This window comes from Plectropomus leopardus, chromosome 20, assembly GCF_026936395.1.
Source record: "Plectropomus leopardus strain MGB_pleo_1.0 chromosome 20, ASM2693639v1, whole genome shotgun sequence".
Taxonomy (NCBI): Eukaryota; Metazoa; Chordata; class Actinopteri; order Perciformes; family Serranidae; genus Plectropomus; species Plectropomus leopardus.
In genome coordinates this window covers 25,156,037-25,173,748 of record NC_142195.1, presented here as the reverse complement: position 1 = coordinate 25,173,748, position 17,712 = coordinate 25,156,037, and the positions used below count along the sequence as shown (strand labels likewise).

The 17,712-nt window shown below is 39.2% G+C and overlaps 1 protein-coding gene across 1 annotated transcript; it reads left to right on the top strand.

Annotated features, from left to right (window-relative positions):
* On the top strand, positions 1-16,227 carry LOC121959679 (MAM domain-containing protein 2-like). The gene is made up of 15 exons (XM_042509130.2): positions 1-145; positions 271-381; positions 4,632-4,921; positions 7,311-7,395; positions 7,597-7,737; positions 9,016-9,287; positions 9,586-9,679; positions 10,095-10,241; positions 11,282-11,401; positions 11,529-11,674; positions 13,483-13,579; positions 14,790-14,948; positions 15,089-15,342; positions 15,662-15,746; positions 15,886-16,227. Exons 1-15 carry the CDS (start codon positions 115-117, stop codon positions 15,930-15,932), a joined length of 2,079 nt encoding a protein of 692 aa, XP_042365064.2. The 5' UTR covers positions 1-114; the 3' UTR covers positions 15,933-16,227.
* Positions 16,228-17,712: the final 1,485 nt, after the last annotated feature.

Here is a 17,712-nt window from a genome sequence, read left to right as displayed (position 1 = left end):
AACTTTTGGTTGCAATTTTTTTTGAAATTTTTCCAACTGTGGATACAAACTTGAGACTTACTTTTGCTTTTGTTATTTCCTCCGAGAGTCCACTTATTTGCAGAGAAAGCTGCAATGCTTCCATTCTACCTCCTGACTTTTGCTGGTGAGTACTTTAACGGTCGTGCCACCGCTGCTGCATGAGGGCATGTTTCTGTTGATGCCAGTTGCTATGATTCATACTTACCGTTCCCTCTCTCCATCTCTCTCTCCCTCTCTCTGTGCTCAAAGCCACCATCCAAGCACACAACCAGCTGCTGCCAGGCTCCTGCAACTTTGAGTCCAACACCTGCGGATACACGTCAGATGCAGATTTCACAACCTGGACCCTGCACAAAGATGGTACTGGGAGACACCATGCAGCTTCTTCAGTCCTCTCGTTTTTAAAACATTTGTAGTTTAGAGGCTTGTGCTAAGTGTAGGCTTTGTTGTCGATCTCTTGAGATGTCCCAGTTGTTATGGTGCTGGTTTTGGCCTCACCACAGCAGCACTCTGGTGAATAAGACGCCCATCTGGTCTGCATTGATTCCAGCATCCCCGAACATCTGGAGTCAGTGAAATAACACATTTAGGCATTCCTGCCGGGTTGGTACTGCAGCTGATAGAGCTGAGTTCAGTACACACCCGTATCTAAGTTATGTCAGTCTCTTTTTATGTTAAGTGATCAAAGCCAATAGATGAATTCAGATTAGATGATGTATGCATTACGCTGTTGTAGAGGCATCACAACTGTTGCCAACTTCTCTAACATTTGATGGGAACTGATTTAATACAAAGGCCTCGCGCAGGAATAGAGAAGGGTCTGCAGACACATCTGCACCAGCAGCAGAATCATGTTCAAGTTAACTGTGACATGAAGCAAGGTCCAGTGTGTAGGGTCAGAGGTGTATACAGGCAGAAATGAAATACAATATAATAAGTATATTTTCTATAGTGCATAATCACCTGAAAATAAGAATCATTCTGTTTTTGTAACCTTAGAATTAGCCTTTATATCTACATTTTTTCTGTTGTACTCCCTTTATGATAAGAGCATCAGAAAAGCAGATTTTTTTAACATGAAACTCCTTTATTCAGTAGTTTTACCATTTCAAAATATTTGTTTTGGAGAGTAAGAAACCTCTGCGGATAATTTGGCTCGTGGTAAAATCCTCCTGAACTTCTGGATCTTAAGTTGTCAGAGGAAAAATGAGAGAACACATTAGCAGGCGCTGGGCTGGCGGCCGGTCTCAGACATGCCAAACAGTGTTGGAGAAACACGGATTTTTATTGTGAAACTGCTTCAGTCAGTGTTTTATACCAGATTTAACCACCTCATCTGTTTGTTTTGGCCACTGTCACGTCACCCATTGGTTAGTGGACTCCTGTTTTGAAGCCATGAGTTCGGCATTTTGGATATCACCATCTTGGATCTTTTGAAGTGAGAAGTGACCATTTTTGGATGAGCGGGTAGAGCTGATCTGAGTCTAAGACGTAGTCCCTAAATATGCGTAACTTTAAGCATTAATAAAATGTAAACGGGTGAGTTATTTATAACTTTACTTCCCCAATAATTGTCATGAATGTTGAAATTAGCTATAGAGACAAAATGTTGTTTTTTGTACCAGGCTGTAAACGTGTTTATTTCTGCCATAAAGTTTGACATTTTAATGTGATTGTCTACCGGGATTGACTTAAATTTGGAGCCAGCCTCAAGTGGTCATTAGAGGAACTGCAGGTTTTGGCACTTTTGCGCTGGCTTCATTTTTTTTAGCTGCTTGGTTTTCTCTTGGTTTTTTTTTACAGATGATGATAGGTCAATTTTGTAACTGATTTAATGGAGTAAAACAAACAAAATAAATTCTGCAGTCTTGCATGATGGAAAAAATACTGCAACCTGCTCATGTATGCAGATATTGTGAGGGCGCTCTGGGTGGCGTCAGCATATGAACTGGTAGAGCTTGTAATAATGATGTCTGCAGAATACCTATACTGCATGAGCAACAATCATAAGAAAGATTATTAAATTTAATGCAATATGTAGCAGAAAAAAAGTGTTAAGAAGCTGGAATGAGCAAATGCAAATTAAAATAGATTTTTTGATTAAAAATACTTGATCACAAAAACTGGCAAAAGAAAAAAACTGGCAGATTAACCTATTTGTTGACTGATTGCCTCTGCAATATTGAGAAGTGTATTGCTCTTGTTATACCTCACTAAACTTTCTATTTTTCATCTACACTCATTTGATTGGAGAGGCAGACTTTCTCCCAGCATGACCTGCTGCACCAGTATATCTGCAGTCAGAGCTTGTCAGAAAAAAATCCTTATTAAGACTTTTTTTCCCACTGTGATTCCTGCTCGTACTTGTCTGAAACTTGCTCTGCTGTTGCAGCCTGACTCGCTGTCAGTCTTCCCTCTGGGATACGTCAACCACTCTCTTTTTTCCTGTTTCCATCCTTGTTGCTATTGCCGTCGGCTTGTTAAAAAGGTCAGTGCAGCCGGCGCATTAATGGTGTGCTCAGTTCTTGCTCATTTGTTCTCTTCTCTCAGTCTGTGCAGCTCAGCTGAGGCTGCGAGAGAAGTGAAGTCATGTCCAACATATAAAGCACTTTTTTATGCACTTTTTTCTTCTCTCAATCCAAATGAGGCAATAAAGACATTGCGTCAGCTTGAGCGTGTGCCAAGTTGATGATTAATTTTCAGTTTGTCGACTATATTTAAATATTTGCAGATAATGTTAGCTTACTGGCAGAAAAGAGAGGAAAACCATCTTGGACTGACCGCATTAAAGGTGAAATAAGTTCGGCTGTGGTGTGTGTGTGTGAGTGAGAGTGTGTTTGTCAGCCCCGAGGCAGCAAAGCATTCCACAGGGACAAATAATAAAAGACAGAGCAGTGAGGAGAGCTCAGAGCGCCCTAGAGCAGAAAAGAAGCTAAATGTCGCTGTTACGGTGGGAGCTGAATTCCTGATGTTTTATTCCTGATTCCCTGAATTGAAGCTTTTTGTACTTTAATTCAGGTAAATGTTCAATTTGAGGCAGCATCCTGCCTTTTTTTACTTTTCAGCATATGCCGGCCGCAGGTCAAAATTTCAATAAATGGTTGACATCAAAGGACTGCAAATTACCATTAGCCTCAAATGGACTGGTCATGGCAAGCTTGTAACACTAGATTTGGGCAAAACTCTTGCGAGCAAAGCTGTATTTAAGTGCCGCAGGCCCCAGGTTAGGATTTTTTTTTGACACTCCTCCACCACAAGCACCATCATTACTTATCTACTGCCCTGTCCAACCTGCACAAATATCAGCCACGCTTAAGTGGCATACAATAATGCATCAACAATATTTCATGGCTGAAATTTATTCATTATCATTTTATTATTTTGGAATTTTGGGCGCCTATGAGAAGTGCAATGTATTATTAGATCTGAATAACAGACCCTAAAACAGTGCCCATTGTATTGAATGAGAATTGCTTGCCTGGAGCACATCATGGATGTATAAGGAGAACTGCATGCAGCGTAAAATTGTGATGATCGTCGCTACTTCTGTATTATGTGGCTCAGCAGGTGCTCCAGAGACTTCTATCCAAGTAGCTCAAAAATAAGCCAATGCCAAAATGCGAAAACTGCAGTTCTTTGGACAGCCACTTGAGGCTGGCTCGAGAGGCGAGTTGATCACCATTGACCCACGTGTTAAAATAGTTTACAGCAGAAGTGAACATGTTACAGCCTGGTACAAAAATAGTTTTGGTCTCTATAGCTAATTTCAACATTTGTGATAACTGCACAGGAGGTACATTTTTGCATAATTAAGGGCAGGCCACTTTGAGTAAAGGCTGTCTGCTGATAGTGTCCTCGGCTTCTCGGTCAGATCCACCCCTCGCTCCACAGCGCCACCCTTTCATCCAAATATAATCACTTGTGGCTCCAAAAAAAGATGGCGATGGCCAAAATGTCAAACTTGAAGCTTCAAAATGGGAGTCCACAGACCAGTGGGTGATGTTAAAGTAGTTACTTTCCTTATTTTCACATGCCTCTACAAATACAATCCAAGCCAGTTAATTCGGGTTTAGCACTCTGCTAACTTAAATGAGGCTAAAATGGCAAAAAGGTGGGTAATATTAGTGCCACATTCCAGTTAGCCTAACTTTTATATCCTTAAAGATTAGTTTCAACACATGCTACTACTCTGTTGTGTTGGTGCAGTCTGGTTTAGCATGTGGAGGTTTTTGGCTTTTTTTTTTTTTAGGTCTGATACTTTCCTTCCTTCATTTTTCTTTGAAAGCTCATAAATTAAGATACTGACTGCCAGATCTTCTTCATTGCCGAAAATGAATTTTATTATACTAGATGTCAGTAAAAAATGAATTGAAACTAATGGCTGCCTTTGCAAATAGAAAAAAAAACCATTCATAAAGCTTTGGTGTACCAGTGTTTGTAGGAAATGGGCACTTTTCCAAAAAAGTGATAGCATACTGATAATTTTTTTCCCTGTAGAACAAAAGGTCTTCCTAAGTTCAGATCAATGTTTTTTTTTTTGTTCTTTAGTTTTTTTATGACAGCTGTAATGTTTACATTTTTTCTTAATCTCACACACCTTTTTGTTCCAGGCCGTTTTGTTGCGGTGGAAGTAGCCATGAGCGACGACCAGGATGATGAGATAAGCACAGATACGGGGACACAGAGAGAGATCACGGGGGTCCTGCTGAGTCCGGCTCTGGAGCAGGGCGACTGGAGCTGCCTGAGGCTCGTCTACCAGATCATCGGGTCAGGGAGCCTGGAGGTCCTGCAGCGCACGGAGGGAAAGAGCTTTGACAAGCCGCTGTGGAGCAGCCAGACGCCCTCTGACAGCTGGGTCATTTCCAGCATGGACCTGCAGAACAATACAGAGCCGTACAGGGTAAGATACTTTCTAAAATAGTCTAATCTTTGTAAAATAAAAAAACAAGGTCAAATTAAAATTCAAAGTTCCTGTAATGGTCCCTGTTTGTCCTAATATGCAAAATGCAGATGAAACAAGCAATATATATTGCAGCATTATTCAACTGAGCTACTGTTAGAGCTTAAGTGGCTTTAAAAGTGTAATTATTGTCCAGAGAGAAGCACCATAAGGAAAAGGTTATTAAGTTTTGTTAAATGTCTTTTTAACGTCCATTAGATTTTGATGCATATACTGTGTAATTGGAAATTTTCGCTTGATGGTAGCGTAACAGAAAAGGTCAGGGGGTCACCAAAAACTTAACAGAAAACGTAACAAAAATTATGAAGCACAAAATTTGAAAAAAAGATAACTTATGTTGGAAACTACTTAAACTCGACTTTAAACAAATTGTCACAGCAACAGTTATGTACAGCTATTAATCCAGTGTTATAAGTGTATTAAGACCAATGTTAGTCAAAAATCACAAAATAAAGGTTCTGATAAAGTAAAAATATTTCATAATAAAGTTCAAATACAATGAAAAAAATAAACTATACATCACAAAAATTAATTAATTAAGTTGCAATATTTTGGATAAAAAGTGCAAATATAAAAAAAGGTTTATTTTTATTTATTTTTGGCAAAGAGCTGTAACATAAAGAGCATAAAGTAATAATTTCCTCTGAACTTTTGCGACGGTCTCCCAAGTAGAAACAAACATTTCTTCATTAAAGAACTTTCTGACAAACTGCTTAATGAGAAAAAAATAAAATGTCCAGACTGGGTTGTATGCAACATAACTGAAGTGTCCTCTGCAATGCTCCCTTTTCAAAGAGTACAGAGCTTTAACATACATCAAAATATTTAATAGTGCAATGTTGGTAAAATAAAATCAAAGACTACAATTACTTCTAACAACTGACTTTCCATTCCTCTTTAGTTAAAACAACACAAGAGCAGAAAACACTATTTCATGCTGTTGTTAACAGGAGGACACATATAGGTTGATATTACACACAGAGGCCCAAACTGAAGCCAATAAGAGGTGTGTGGAGACACACACACACACACACACACACACACACACACCTACACCCACACACATTATCTAAACACTGTGTGGGAACAGTACAGCACATGTTTAGATTATATGCAGAGGCAGAGCTGAGTCTGACAGGGTCGTGACCTACATAATGGCGAGGCGGGTCTGTGGGCCCCTCGGTGCCTAAATGTGTTTCAGTCCAGGCAGAGGTGGAAAAATGAACCGAAATGTTCTGCTATTTACTCTCTCTGAACACAAACCCTCCTCATGGCTGTAATGCCTTACAAAAGTGATGGCTCTATTCTCCAAATTTCAAAAATGTCTGTCACAATGAATAAATAAACCTTTATTTCGTTAAAACTGCTTAAATCCCCCTTTTTCCATGGTGAAACAATATAATGAACAACTTGGCAAGAAATGAACCCCAAACTGAAAAAAAATAAATATAAAAATAAATAAATAAGTAAAATAAAAAACAACAAAGGTGACAAAGTAATGATCTAAAAATTAGCTGGAGGGATTGTATAATATTATCAAAAATAAGGGAAAAATGTCTCCTAATGATATATCTAAAATTATGTTAAAGAAAAAAGAAAAAAATGTAAATGATTAATTTTTTTAGTACTTTCTTGGTGTCATTTTCTTGTTTTTTTTAATGTATTATTTTTTATTATTTTTTGGTACATTTCTTGAAACCTTTTACTAATTTCTTGCTCATTTTTGTGCCATTACTTGCTAAATTGCTTGTTGCCCTATTCCTATTTTTTTTTAAGAAATCAAGCCAATTTGCTTTGATAAATCCACTATGTGCTACCTGTCCAGCAATTTTAGCTGGAGAAGAAGGCGTAACAGCTCGCAGCTGAAAAGCAATAGCCAGATATTATCTCAGGAGTTGGTGGAGACCAAACCAGTCTGCTGTTGAAGTCCTACCGTTTGCCAACACTTAAAATAAGAGGTTTAATGTTAAGCACATGTCCACAATATTTAACACATGTAATAAAAACATGCCATTTATTCATCTAAATAAGGTCAAAAACTCAAAGATCATGTTTTATTGTACACACACTCGCTTGTACAAGCCCTGACCTCATGTTTTAACAGGTGTGTTTCTTCTCCGTGTTCCCATAAGTCATCTCTGCCTCTGAAAGTCATTTTACAAAAAAAAACTGTTGCACACTAGAGATTTAAACGTAAATTAGATTTCTGTGCGTTTCATGGGCGCACTCTCTCTGACCTCCCGTATGTTCGCTCACCTTCTATGATGTCATCCCCGTGTCGCTCCATATCACGGTTGCAGGGTATCACTGGACATGTGTTGTTGATTAGGTTGTCATCGAAGGTAAACCTGGACGGAGCGCTGGGAGCAGCGTGGCCATCTTTGAGATCCACATCAGCCCTGGATACTGCCTCGGTAACTTCACACGTACATCACTCACACGTCTCTCCCAAAACAAAAAGACAAAAATAATCCACATATGAGTGTAACTCTGGATGCAGACCATCTGTGCTCTGTTATTTAGACTCGCACACATGAATGGTTCATTATTAAGTTAAAAGCCTTTTTGCTCCACACCCATAACAGCAAGTCTGTTTCTCATTTTTCTGCGTCCAGAGTGTGACTTTGAGGAGTCTCACCTGTGTGGATACAGCAATCAGTGGAACGCCAATGTGAACTGGTACGTGGGAGGCGGCGGCGGCACCCAGCTACTTCACAACAACATACCAAATGACCACACATACAACAACAAGACAGGTGAGTATTATTCATATATATATATGTATATATATATATATATATATATATATATATATATATATATATATATATATATATATATGTATATATATATATATATATATATATAGTCATATAAAGGGTTATGTATCCGCCTGTACATCCAAAGATGTACTGTGACCTTTGTCTGTCTCATTCTTGAAAAACATCTTCAGAACACCTTAAGGGAATTTCTTCAATTTTGGCACCAACGTTCACTTGAATTCATTAGCATTTGGCATTTGAAAGTCAAGGTCACTGTGACCTTTGTCTGTCTCATTCTTGTAAACACACAGAACTCCTTGAGGGAATTTCCTCAATTTTGGCACAAACGTTCACTTGGACTCAAAGATGAACTGTTTCGATTTTGGTCCTCGAAGTTTAAGGTCACTGTGACCTTTGTCCATTTCTTTCTGGTGAACACAATATCCCCAGAACTCCTTGAGGGAATTTCCTCAATTTTGGCACAAACGTTCACTTGGACTCAAAGATGAACTGTTTCGATTTTGGTCCTCGAAGTTTAAGGTCACTGTGACCTTTGTCCATTTCTTTCTGGTGAACACAATATCCCCAGAACACCTTGAGGGAATTTCCACAATTTTGGCACAAACGTTCACTTACCACACACTTGTCACTATGACCTTCGTCTGTTTCATTCTGATAAACGCAATATCTGTTACGGGAGTTTCTTCAGATTTGACACAAACGTTCACTTGGACTCAAGAATGAACTGTTTAACATTTGGCAGTTGAAGGTCAAGGTCACTGTGACCTCACAAAACATGTTTTTGGACATAACTCAAGAAATCACATGCTAATTATGACAGAATTTTACACAAATGTCTAACAAGATATCACAATGAAGTGACATCTTATATCTAAGAGGTCAAAGGTCAACCTCTGGGGGGAGGATGTGTGTGAAGCGTCAACATTTTCACAGATATGGATGTTTTAACTGCTTTAACTGCATCTTGACTGAAGGATACAACTGCAAGGTGATAATTCTATTTTTTCTTTATTTGTATGTTTTGTTTTTGTGTTGGGATTTTTTAAGGGAAATTTAATATATATTTTAAAATATTTTCTTGTTGCACTGTTGTGGGCTAAGAGGAACAGCATTTTGTTTTTTACTGTATGCAAGTACACAATAAACTGACAAACTAAACCTTGAATCTTATAGTTGAATGCGGGGAGAATTTTTGTTTGTAATTTAAATTTAACAGAAGAAAATAATAGCTGATATTTAACTCACTGTCAGGTCACTTAATGTACGTGGACTCCATCTACGCCAAGACTTTCAAAGAAGTTGCCAAACTGGTGTCTCCCATGACGACCGTGCCGATGTACGGCTGCCTGAGTTTTCAGTATCAGCGAAGCGAGGAGGGAGGGAACCTGTTCTCCGTTTACACCAGGGACCAGCTGGGTCAGTACCAGGAGCTGTGGAGGGCAGGCACAGAAAACCAGAATGAATGGAGTGTGGAAGAGTGGATACCTGTGCAGGTGGACCTGAAGGCACCGTACGCTGTACAGGTCAGTGTGAACAGCTCATGTTAGCTTTATGCACAGAATAAGGCTTTTTAAAGCTCTATGTGATAACTTTTACATGAACAGCTTTTTTATGGCCTGATGGGTAGTAACACAAATGACCTGTGCCTTTGAACCCACCTAATTCTGCTTCTGCAAAATTAATTTAAAAAAATGTTTTAGTACCTTAAACCAGACATTTTAAGATACAAGGTACTCATACGTTACTTCTGTTTGAGGGTATATTTCCGTGTGCACACGATGGCATGCATCTCCGTTTACGAGTGTCTGTCTGCCTCTCCAGGTGGTCTTTGAAGTGTCCTTTAACAGCCCGAGAGGCGGACGCGTTGCACTTGATGACATTTCCTTTTCTCCAGAGTTTTGCAGCAAAGACACCGGTGAGCCTTCACAACAGTCGGATTTATGATCCAACTGAGTGAACCTCCAACATATTAACATTTTAGGATTTTAAAAGGACAAATAAAACTTGGAAATTCACATGTGGTGGGGATAAAACCATTTAGCAGCAATAGGGGCGATACTAGAGTACAGACAGTGCATCTGACAAAAAAGGGTTAATTCTAAAGATTGAATGTGCTCCTTATAATTTAAACTTGCACAGCATTTGGATTTTAATATTTTCTTCTGTGCTTTTTGGAGGGAAGTTTTTGATCTGTCAGGAGGATTAATCCTGTGGGGACAACAAATTTGACTCTTTCTGACAAATCTTAAATACTAAAACCGGAGCCACAAATGTGATCATGCAAAACCATCAAATATACTGATTCTGTACTTTTTTCTTTTTTTCCACAGAGCCGACCTTTGACCCCTCCATCGCCAATTGCGACTTTGAGTCAGGTCTCTGCCGCTACATCCAGGAGCCGGTGACGGGGTCGTCATGGAGGAGAGTGTCAGTGAAGCCCAACATATTCAGAAACGGAGACCACACCACGGGAGCAGGTGGGATTAAACAACTGATACTGGATTTTTTAAAATCTTTTAATTTCTAACTATTAAATCTGGATTTAAGGAGAGCTCCACCTTTTTTCGGTGTTGACCAGTGTCAGCTGGGGCTGAAGTTTGCAAAAGAAAGTCGGCAAAAAAAAGAGAAAAAAAAGACCATATCTTTTGTTTTGCTGCATAACTTTTTTAAAAACTGTGTTTGTGAGTCTGACAGAAAAAAAGAGTACAATGCTAAATCAATGGAGTGCTCTTTAAACCAATACATTTCTGATTTAACGGTGGCTGTGGGGGCACAAGTGAAATTAGTGAGGTTCATGTTTTGTTTAATCGTCCTGTTTATGAGGACATATGGGATGTGCTTTTTTAGTAAAACAGTATCACTTTATGTTGATTTAATTTGGCAGAATCACTATTAAAAAAATTGCTTCAGGAAGGAAACCTTTAATGTTGCAAATTTTATTTGCTATGGTTGGGAAATAAGGAAGAATATTTTGTGTAAAAATTGCGTGAAATAAGCTGTTAGTGTGAGGTAAAAAGTAATTAAATGTTGGACCACTGCAGCTGTATTTTCAGTTATTGTTAACCCATAAGAGTTTGGCAAAATTAAGGAAATTAATCAATAGGAAAGCCAAAATCATGGATGATTTTTTGAAAATGCTGCAGCTCTGCAGAGCTTTTTAGCCGGATTTAGCTTATTGTTTCGGCAAATTCACTCACTTACTCAGATAATGTCAACAGAAGCAGTTGCTTTGAGATTATATATTGTTAATGTGTTTGCCACTTTATAAGCCAGTGATTTAGAGGCTTTTTTTTTTTTTTTAATCTGACCTCTTGTGGCCAAAAATCTCTTTGCGCAGCTTTAAAAACAAAGAAACCTCCGGAGAAGGACGTGTTAAAACAAAGCTGGGTTTGAGGCTGAAAAACTGTTGACAAAACTCGATATTAAGATCAGTAACAGGTGCGAGTCTTGATGGGAATTGGAAACATTCATTCCAAGCAGATTCGCAAGAAAATAAAAGCTGTCTTCTCTTCTCCAGGATATTTCCTGTTGGCTCACTCCGGACTGAGCCCGCACTCTGGTTACGTTAGCCGTCTGAACGGTCCGACTCTGCCAGGGAACATGAAGTTCTGCCTGAGATTCTTCTTCTCCCTGAGGGGTGAGTGGCACCCGAAAAAGACTATTTTCCAAGACTCATTCTGACTCCTGTGTGTTTGAGAGTGCAAATCGGGTGCTGTGATTTATTTTACTGACTCACCGAGCAGAAATACATTTGGCAACTGCAGGTTTCAACCAGACGGACCAGGCGCTCGCTGTGTATCTGCAGCAGCAGCAGAGCGGCATCCAGGAGAAGATCTGGACTCAGGGGGAGAAGTCCAGAGGAATCTGGATCACCACCGACGTCACCTTCCAGACTACGCAGCCTGCCAAGGTCAGAGGAGAGGAAGTGGAAATATCACATCACTCAGAATAACAGTGGAGAATAAGTGTGAGGAGGAAAGAGGGAAGGAAAGAGCAAATTAAAACATGAAAAAAAAGGGAAGAAGGGAGGGAGGGGAGGAGAAAAACAGAGCGAGCCAAAGAATTCATGAAATGCGGACGGGAGGAAGAAACAAAGAAATAAAAAAACAAATTAACGCATGAATAAATGAATGACTGCAGAAAGAAAGAAATAAAGGGAAGAATAAATGGAACAAAAGAATAAATAAATACATGAAAACATTAAGGAAAATGGAAGGAGGTTGGAAAAACTAAAAATAAACAAATACATGAAGGAAGAGAAAAAAGAGAAAAAAAGACAATCACAAATACAGAAGAGTAAAAAAAGATGGACGGAGGACAAGAGGCAAGACGTAAAGAAATGAATGGACAAAGATTTGAAGGACGAGGGGTGGCAAAGATGAAATTAAATGAACAAAAGGAGGAGGAAAAATGAATTATCTTAATTTGGCACGTTAGCACACTTTTTCTAATTAGTAGGAATGCAGAATAATATCAGTCAGTCATCTGTATCGGCAGATATTTGCTTTAAAATGACACACTGGATTCGGGAAAGAGGCTACTTTCTTCCAATATCACAAACCGATTTTTAATCAGTATTGTATTTCAAGTCTGCACGTGCTGGTGGGCTATTACGATGTATTAATAATATGGTGTTAATTCCACAACAGAAGAGACTTGATCACTAAAATCGTGGGGAAAAAGTGGATATATTCAGATCAGGTTTTGGCCAAATTATTTGTTTTTATATCTGCATATTGGCAAAAGAAATCCATTATTGTGCATCCTTACTAATTACCATTAATGCCAACATGCTGTCATCCCAGGTCATCAAATATCGACTTTCTGTCACCGTGTTAGGCGTCTCATAGCAACGCACAGCTGAAACACACTGTAACACGTATTTATTGTTGTGAAACAGTCGCGGTTAGGTTTAGGCAACAAAAAAATAATTTGTTAGGATAAGAAAACACACCGTGTTTTGGGTTAAAATAAGTATGTGAGTGATGTTCGTGGGCAACAACTGTACATAAATTGCGTGTCATTTAGGGCTGTCAAAGGATTGTTCCTTAAATTGTGATTAATCGCCTAATTTCAATAATTAATCCCATTTTTTAATTACATGTTTTCAACAACACAGCTACGCTGCTAAGATGGCTATGACAAAGGAAAGAGCTAATTTAGGAGCAATTTAAGAAACCATCAAGCATAAATACTTAGATTAACCTACCAAAATAAGAAGAAACGGGGTAAAATTGAAAAAAGGAAGCAGGAAATGTGAAGACCTGCTGGACAGAGAGAAGGAAAAAACAGACTTAACAGCTGAAACAACAAATAAAGAAAGAGTTTCCTCTCTGTTCTGGTGTTGAAGCTGTTAAACTTCTGTGATTTATCTTCTTTACTCAACTGTTAGAGGACACGGCCTCATCCTCATGTGTTTGTGTGCATGATAAGAATTAATTCACCCAGATGCCAAAGCGCTCAAAGGCTTTCTCCACACTGACCTTTTGTTCCTCACTGTGCATATTGAACCGTTTTAAAACACTCAGTGTTCGACTGATGATTTCTTCTCTTCCTTACGAGGGAAGTCTCACAAAGTCTCACAAACATCAGAGCAACAAAGCCACAACAAAGTGTTTGTGGTTTTGGTTTCCATTAAGAGCTGACGGCGTTAATGAGGAATGTGTGTGTTCCTCTGGGGTCGTGTAGATAATAATAAAGTTTATTTTTGCTCTTCAGGTGGTTTTTGTCAGCACCTGCAGGAGCTTCTGGGACTGCGGCTCTGTGGCTTTGGATGACATCAGTGTGAGACTCGGAGACTGTGAGCTGACAGCAGGTAAAAGTGAAAAATTATCTTTTTTTAAATATATGTTTTTAAGTAGGGCTGTCAGTGTTAGCGCGTTAATCCCTGATGCGATTAAAATCTGAAAGTAATGCGTGAATTTTTTTTGCGTTAATCGCTGGCCAACATTTTCGTCTTTAAGAGGTTGACCTCTGACCTCAAGATACCTAAATAAGAACAGGTTTTATTAGTACCCATGATTCTCCCCTTTATAGACGTGTCCACTTTATGTTAGTCGCGTGTAGTTTTTTGCTCTCATTTGATTCCTAATTAAGACAGTCTGGTAAAAACTGCTTTACTTTGTTAATATGGACTTGAAATGCAAAATAATGAAGCTGAAATTTTGTGGGTGTCTTTTATCGACACATCACTGTGTTTCCAGCACAGTTTAATGTCCCCAAACTTGGGTGTCCTTAAGCAACACATTATGTTCCTTAGCAACGCATCACAAAGTTTCCAGCTGTGTTTAGTGCTCCCAAATGTAGGTTTTCTCTAAACCCACGGCTGCGTTTACAGCATCTTTGTCCCACAAAACGTGGACGTTTTTTGCAACCGATCTCACTGTTTTCAGCAGCGTAACTGCCCTCAAACATGGATGCCATGGATGGATAGCCATAACCAAGTGCATTTTGTGCCTAAACCACATGTTGTTTGTGTCTTGAAACATAAAGTTTTGCCATTTAACAAGCTGATAACGGTTTTCTGAACATGCTAGTCGGTGTAGCAGGAGCCTTCTCACCTGTATATAAAATTGCTGGTAACCACTACTTATGGCTATTTAACAGAGGGATGACATTTGTAAAGGGTGATTTGATGAGATGCTGCAAAGCACTATTTGTTGAGGGAGTGAAGACAAACTCAAAAATAAGCCCAAGAGTCAAGTGAGCCAGTATTTAGATAATCAGACTGTCACCAACTCTTTTTAGGTTACAGTGATGATTCATATTGTTATCACATGCCGGTTACAGCTTTCATGCACAGTTAAAAATTAATTTAAATAATATAGAGGTCGTTAATCTGCCTTCAAAGTTACTGAAATACTTAAGTTTTAAGTGATTCCCACAAAACATTGGAAACAGATATTCAATGTTCAAGTTGAATGTGATTAATCCGGAGAGATGCATTAAAGAGCAGTTCGAAAATAGCTGCGTTTTCATGCTGACAGTAATAATAAAATGTTACCTGACTCATGTTCCTGTTGCAGGTTCGTTGTCTTCGTCTCTGCCGGGACACTGTGACTTCGAAGCGGGTCTTTGCGGATACACTCAGGACAAGGAGGGCGATGGTGCTGACTGGGAGTGGAGAAGAGGACCCACCCCGACCTCGTACACCGGGCCCAGAGGAGACCACACCACAGGACTCGGTGAGGGGGTTAGGACTCTGAAAGGGTTTCTGCAGCACAAAAAAAAGCTTTTCAGTTGCTTGCTCACACAGCGTGAGTAAAAGTCTGTTTTAAACTTCCACAGCTGTATTGACAGACATTTGTTGACGTCTGATTGGCAGGATATTACCTGCACATGGAGGCGTCGCCGATGTTGCCCGGTCAGAGCATCCGGCTGCTGTCCCGACCTCTGAGAGGCTCCTGGGGGCCTCAATGTCTGCGCTTCTACTACCACATGTACGGCTCAGGCACGGGTCAGCTCAGCGTCCACCTCCACAAGGACGGAGAGGACATGTTGCTCTGGCAACTGAGCGGCGAGCAGAGCATCGCCTGGCTGAGGGCTACGGTGGAGTACCAGAGTGACTGCCAGCATCAGGCAAGAGTCCAACAAAATGTCTCCTGACTGTTTCAGATTTAAAGTCTGTGTGCTGGACATGGACAAAGACAGTCATGGTCACTGGCTTATACACTTTTCAAAGACTTTTTCAAAGAATAACTAACTTCTGCTGGTGCAACTAATGAGTATTTTCACTATAGATTACTGTTAATTTTATTTGATCTCTAAAATGTCAGAAGTTCCCAGAGCCAGAGGTCATTAGTCCAAAACCCAAATCCATTCAATTTCAAAGCTAACTGAGAAAGTATGTTTTAAAGGCCTTAAAGCAATTGTTTCTATACTTGTGTCTCTGTTTCAGATTGTGTTTGAAGCGACCAGAGGTTCATCGGTGAGGAGTGATATCGCTATTGATGACATTATCTTTGAAGGCGGACCTTGCCCAGGTAAACAATCTATTTAAGAGAAGACTATTGAACACAAGGCTTAAGATAAAACATCCAAAGGAAAACATGCAATGATCATGGAAGAAAATGGTGTTTAGGTTTGAGGCAGCTTTCTGAATTTTCTCTGATTTCTCTGCAGAAATTGAGATCAAGGCCACTGTGGGAACCTCCAATGAGATCGAGTAAAGGGCTGGAGCAAATCAGCTGCGTAGGATGCATGAACCCTGTTTTTTTTTTTTTGTGCACATTACAGACTCCTGACTCCTGCATGTCAATCTGAACATGTAGGATTGTGGGTAAAAAGGAAACGTTTTCAGGTAGTTCTGTTTTCATGGAGCAACACATATCAGTTGTGTCATAGTCAGCATTGCTCTCTGCACCGTAGCAACAGAGAGTGTGTTTAACTGTGTTTCCCTTCACATTTATATGCATTAGATTAATGCTCATTGCTCAAATAAAGCGAGAAGATTATTCAACAGTATTTTGAGGTTTTCTTTACTGCTGAATCATCATTTTGGTTGCAATACTGAAACCGAGGTCGTGCCACAACTATCTTAACATTTCCAAAGGACCAAATAACCATAAGGGCAATGGCACAAAACATATAATGACATTAATAACTATTATAAAATAAATAAATAAAAAAACAAATATAGCCAACATGGATGATTAAAGGTTGGAAGCTGCTGAGGATAAATACCTTTCTGACAGCTGCACTAAATATAACTACAAGGTTTTAAGATCAGAAAGATGCTCATTCATGAACGATCAAGTATGTGCTGGGTCGAGCTCTTCGCCTGTAACACAGTCGCCCCGTCTCAGTCAGTTACGGAAATAATTTAGGAACATGCTTCAACACTGTGATTTAAAAAATCGACAGAGTTTGGTGATATTTGAACAAACTGTCATCGACCTATGTTCAAATTTCAAATTTTTCAAATTTTGTTTAGTTTTCGTTTTCGTTTCGTTTAGAACCTGTGACACACACCCTATTGAGCGAACTTAAAATAATTTCACACACATGGTAAAACATTAAAATGAAACATCTTGTGAGATTTGTAATGACTGGACAAACAATTTTGCATTTCCTCTTGGAGGTTGCTGTAAATGAAACTTTTAAAGTATGTTTCAGGTACTGATGTTTAGATATCCTGCAAGATTAGTATTGATCCGCTCAACAATTGTGGACTTGGGTCGATTTATGCTGAACCACAGCCCTTTTGAAGTTTATAGATCAATATCTTCAAAATGCGTTGATATATAAACACGGTTTAAATAACTTGTGATAAGCTTTATTTAATAATGAGCCCTAAGCATTTTGGTACCAATCAAATCTATGGTTTAGGAGGAGACACCCTCCTGTGTTTTTCAAAAATGTAAAATGCTGGAAAATCTAGTCAGGCTGATGCATGTGTGTACGACGTTTCATGTCAACTGAACTTACAGCATAAGAAATATGACTTTTCAAAGTTAAAAGTTTAGACCTCTAGTTAGAATGCCCCCATCAAGCCAACCAAAGTCATATTTGTTGAGCATTTGCACACAACTTCCAATCATTTGTGAAAAAAGTATGTCATTTGTGTACCATTTCACAGGATTTTTTACAAACGCATTCATAAAGAAGATGATAAATAATAAATCAGCACAAAAACAGTAGAGTTTCAGCTCTTAGGTCTTGAACAATGAAAAAACAGGATTTAGTCAGAACTCACCAGTCAGCTGCAGCTCCTGCATCCAGACAGTTTGAAGCCTGCGGGGTGAGAAGTGACAGCTACAATCCCAGCGGGTTAGAGTTGTGCCTGAGAAAGTAAATTACATTCTCTGAACAGTTACACAAGCATTCAGTCAAAGAACGGATTACAACATAAACTCAGCGGAGCAAAGCTTGACTGTCAGTGTGTCAGAGCTGCTCTTTTGGTTGCAAACATAGAGGTAAAACCAAAAACATTTTTTTCTAAACAAAACT

Bases quoted from the DNA above. Each gene is read 5' to 3' on its own strand.
- LOC121959679 (XM_042509130.2), top strand. From the start codon at position 115: ATGCTTCCATTCTACCTCCTGACTTTTGCTG. The intron at 382-4,631 runs GTACTGGGAGAC...TTTTTGTTCCAG, and splicing joins CTGGACCCTGCACAAAGATG to GCCGTTTTGTTGCGGTGGAA. The intron at 11,675-13,482 runs GTCAGAGGAGAG...TTTGCTCTTCAG, and splicing joins AGACTACGCAGCCTGCCAAG to GTGGTTTTTGTCAGCACCTG.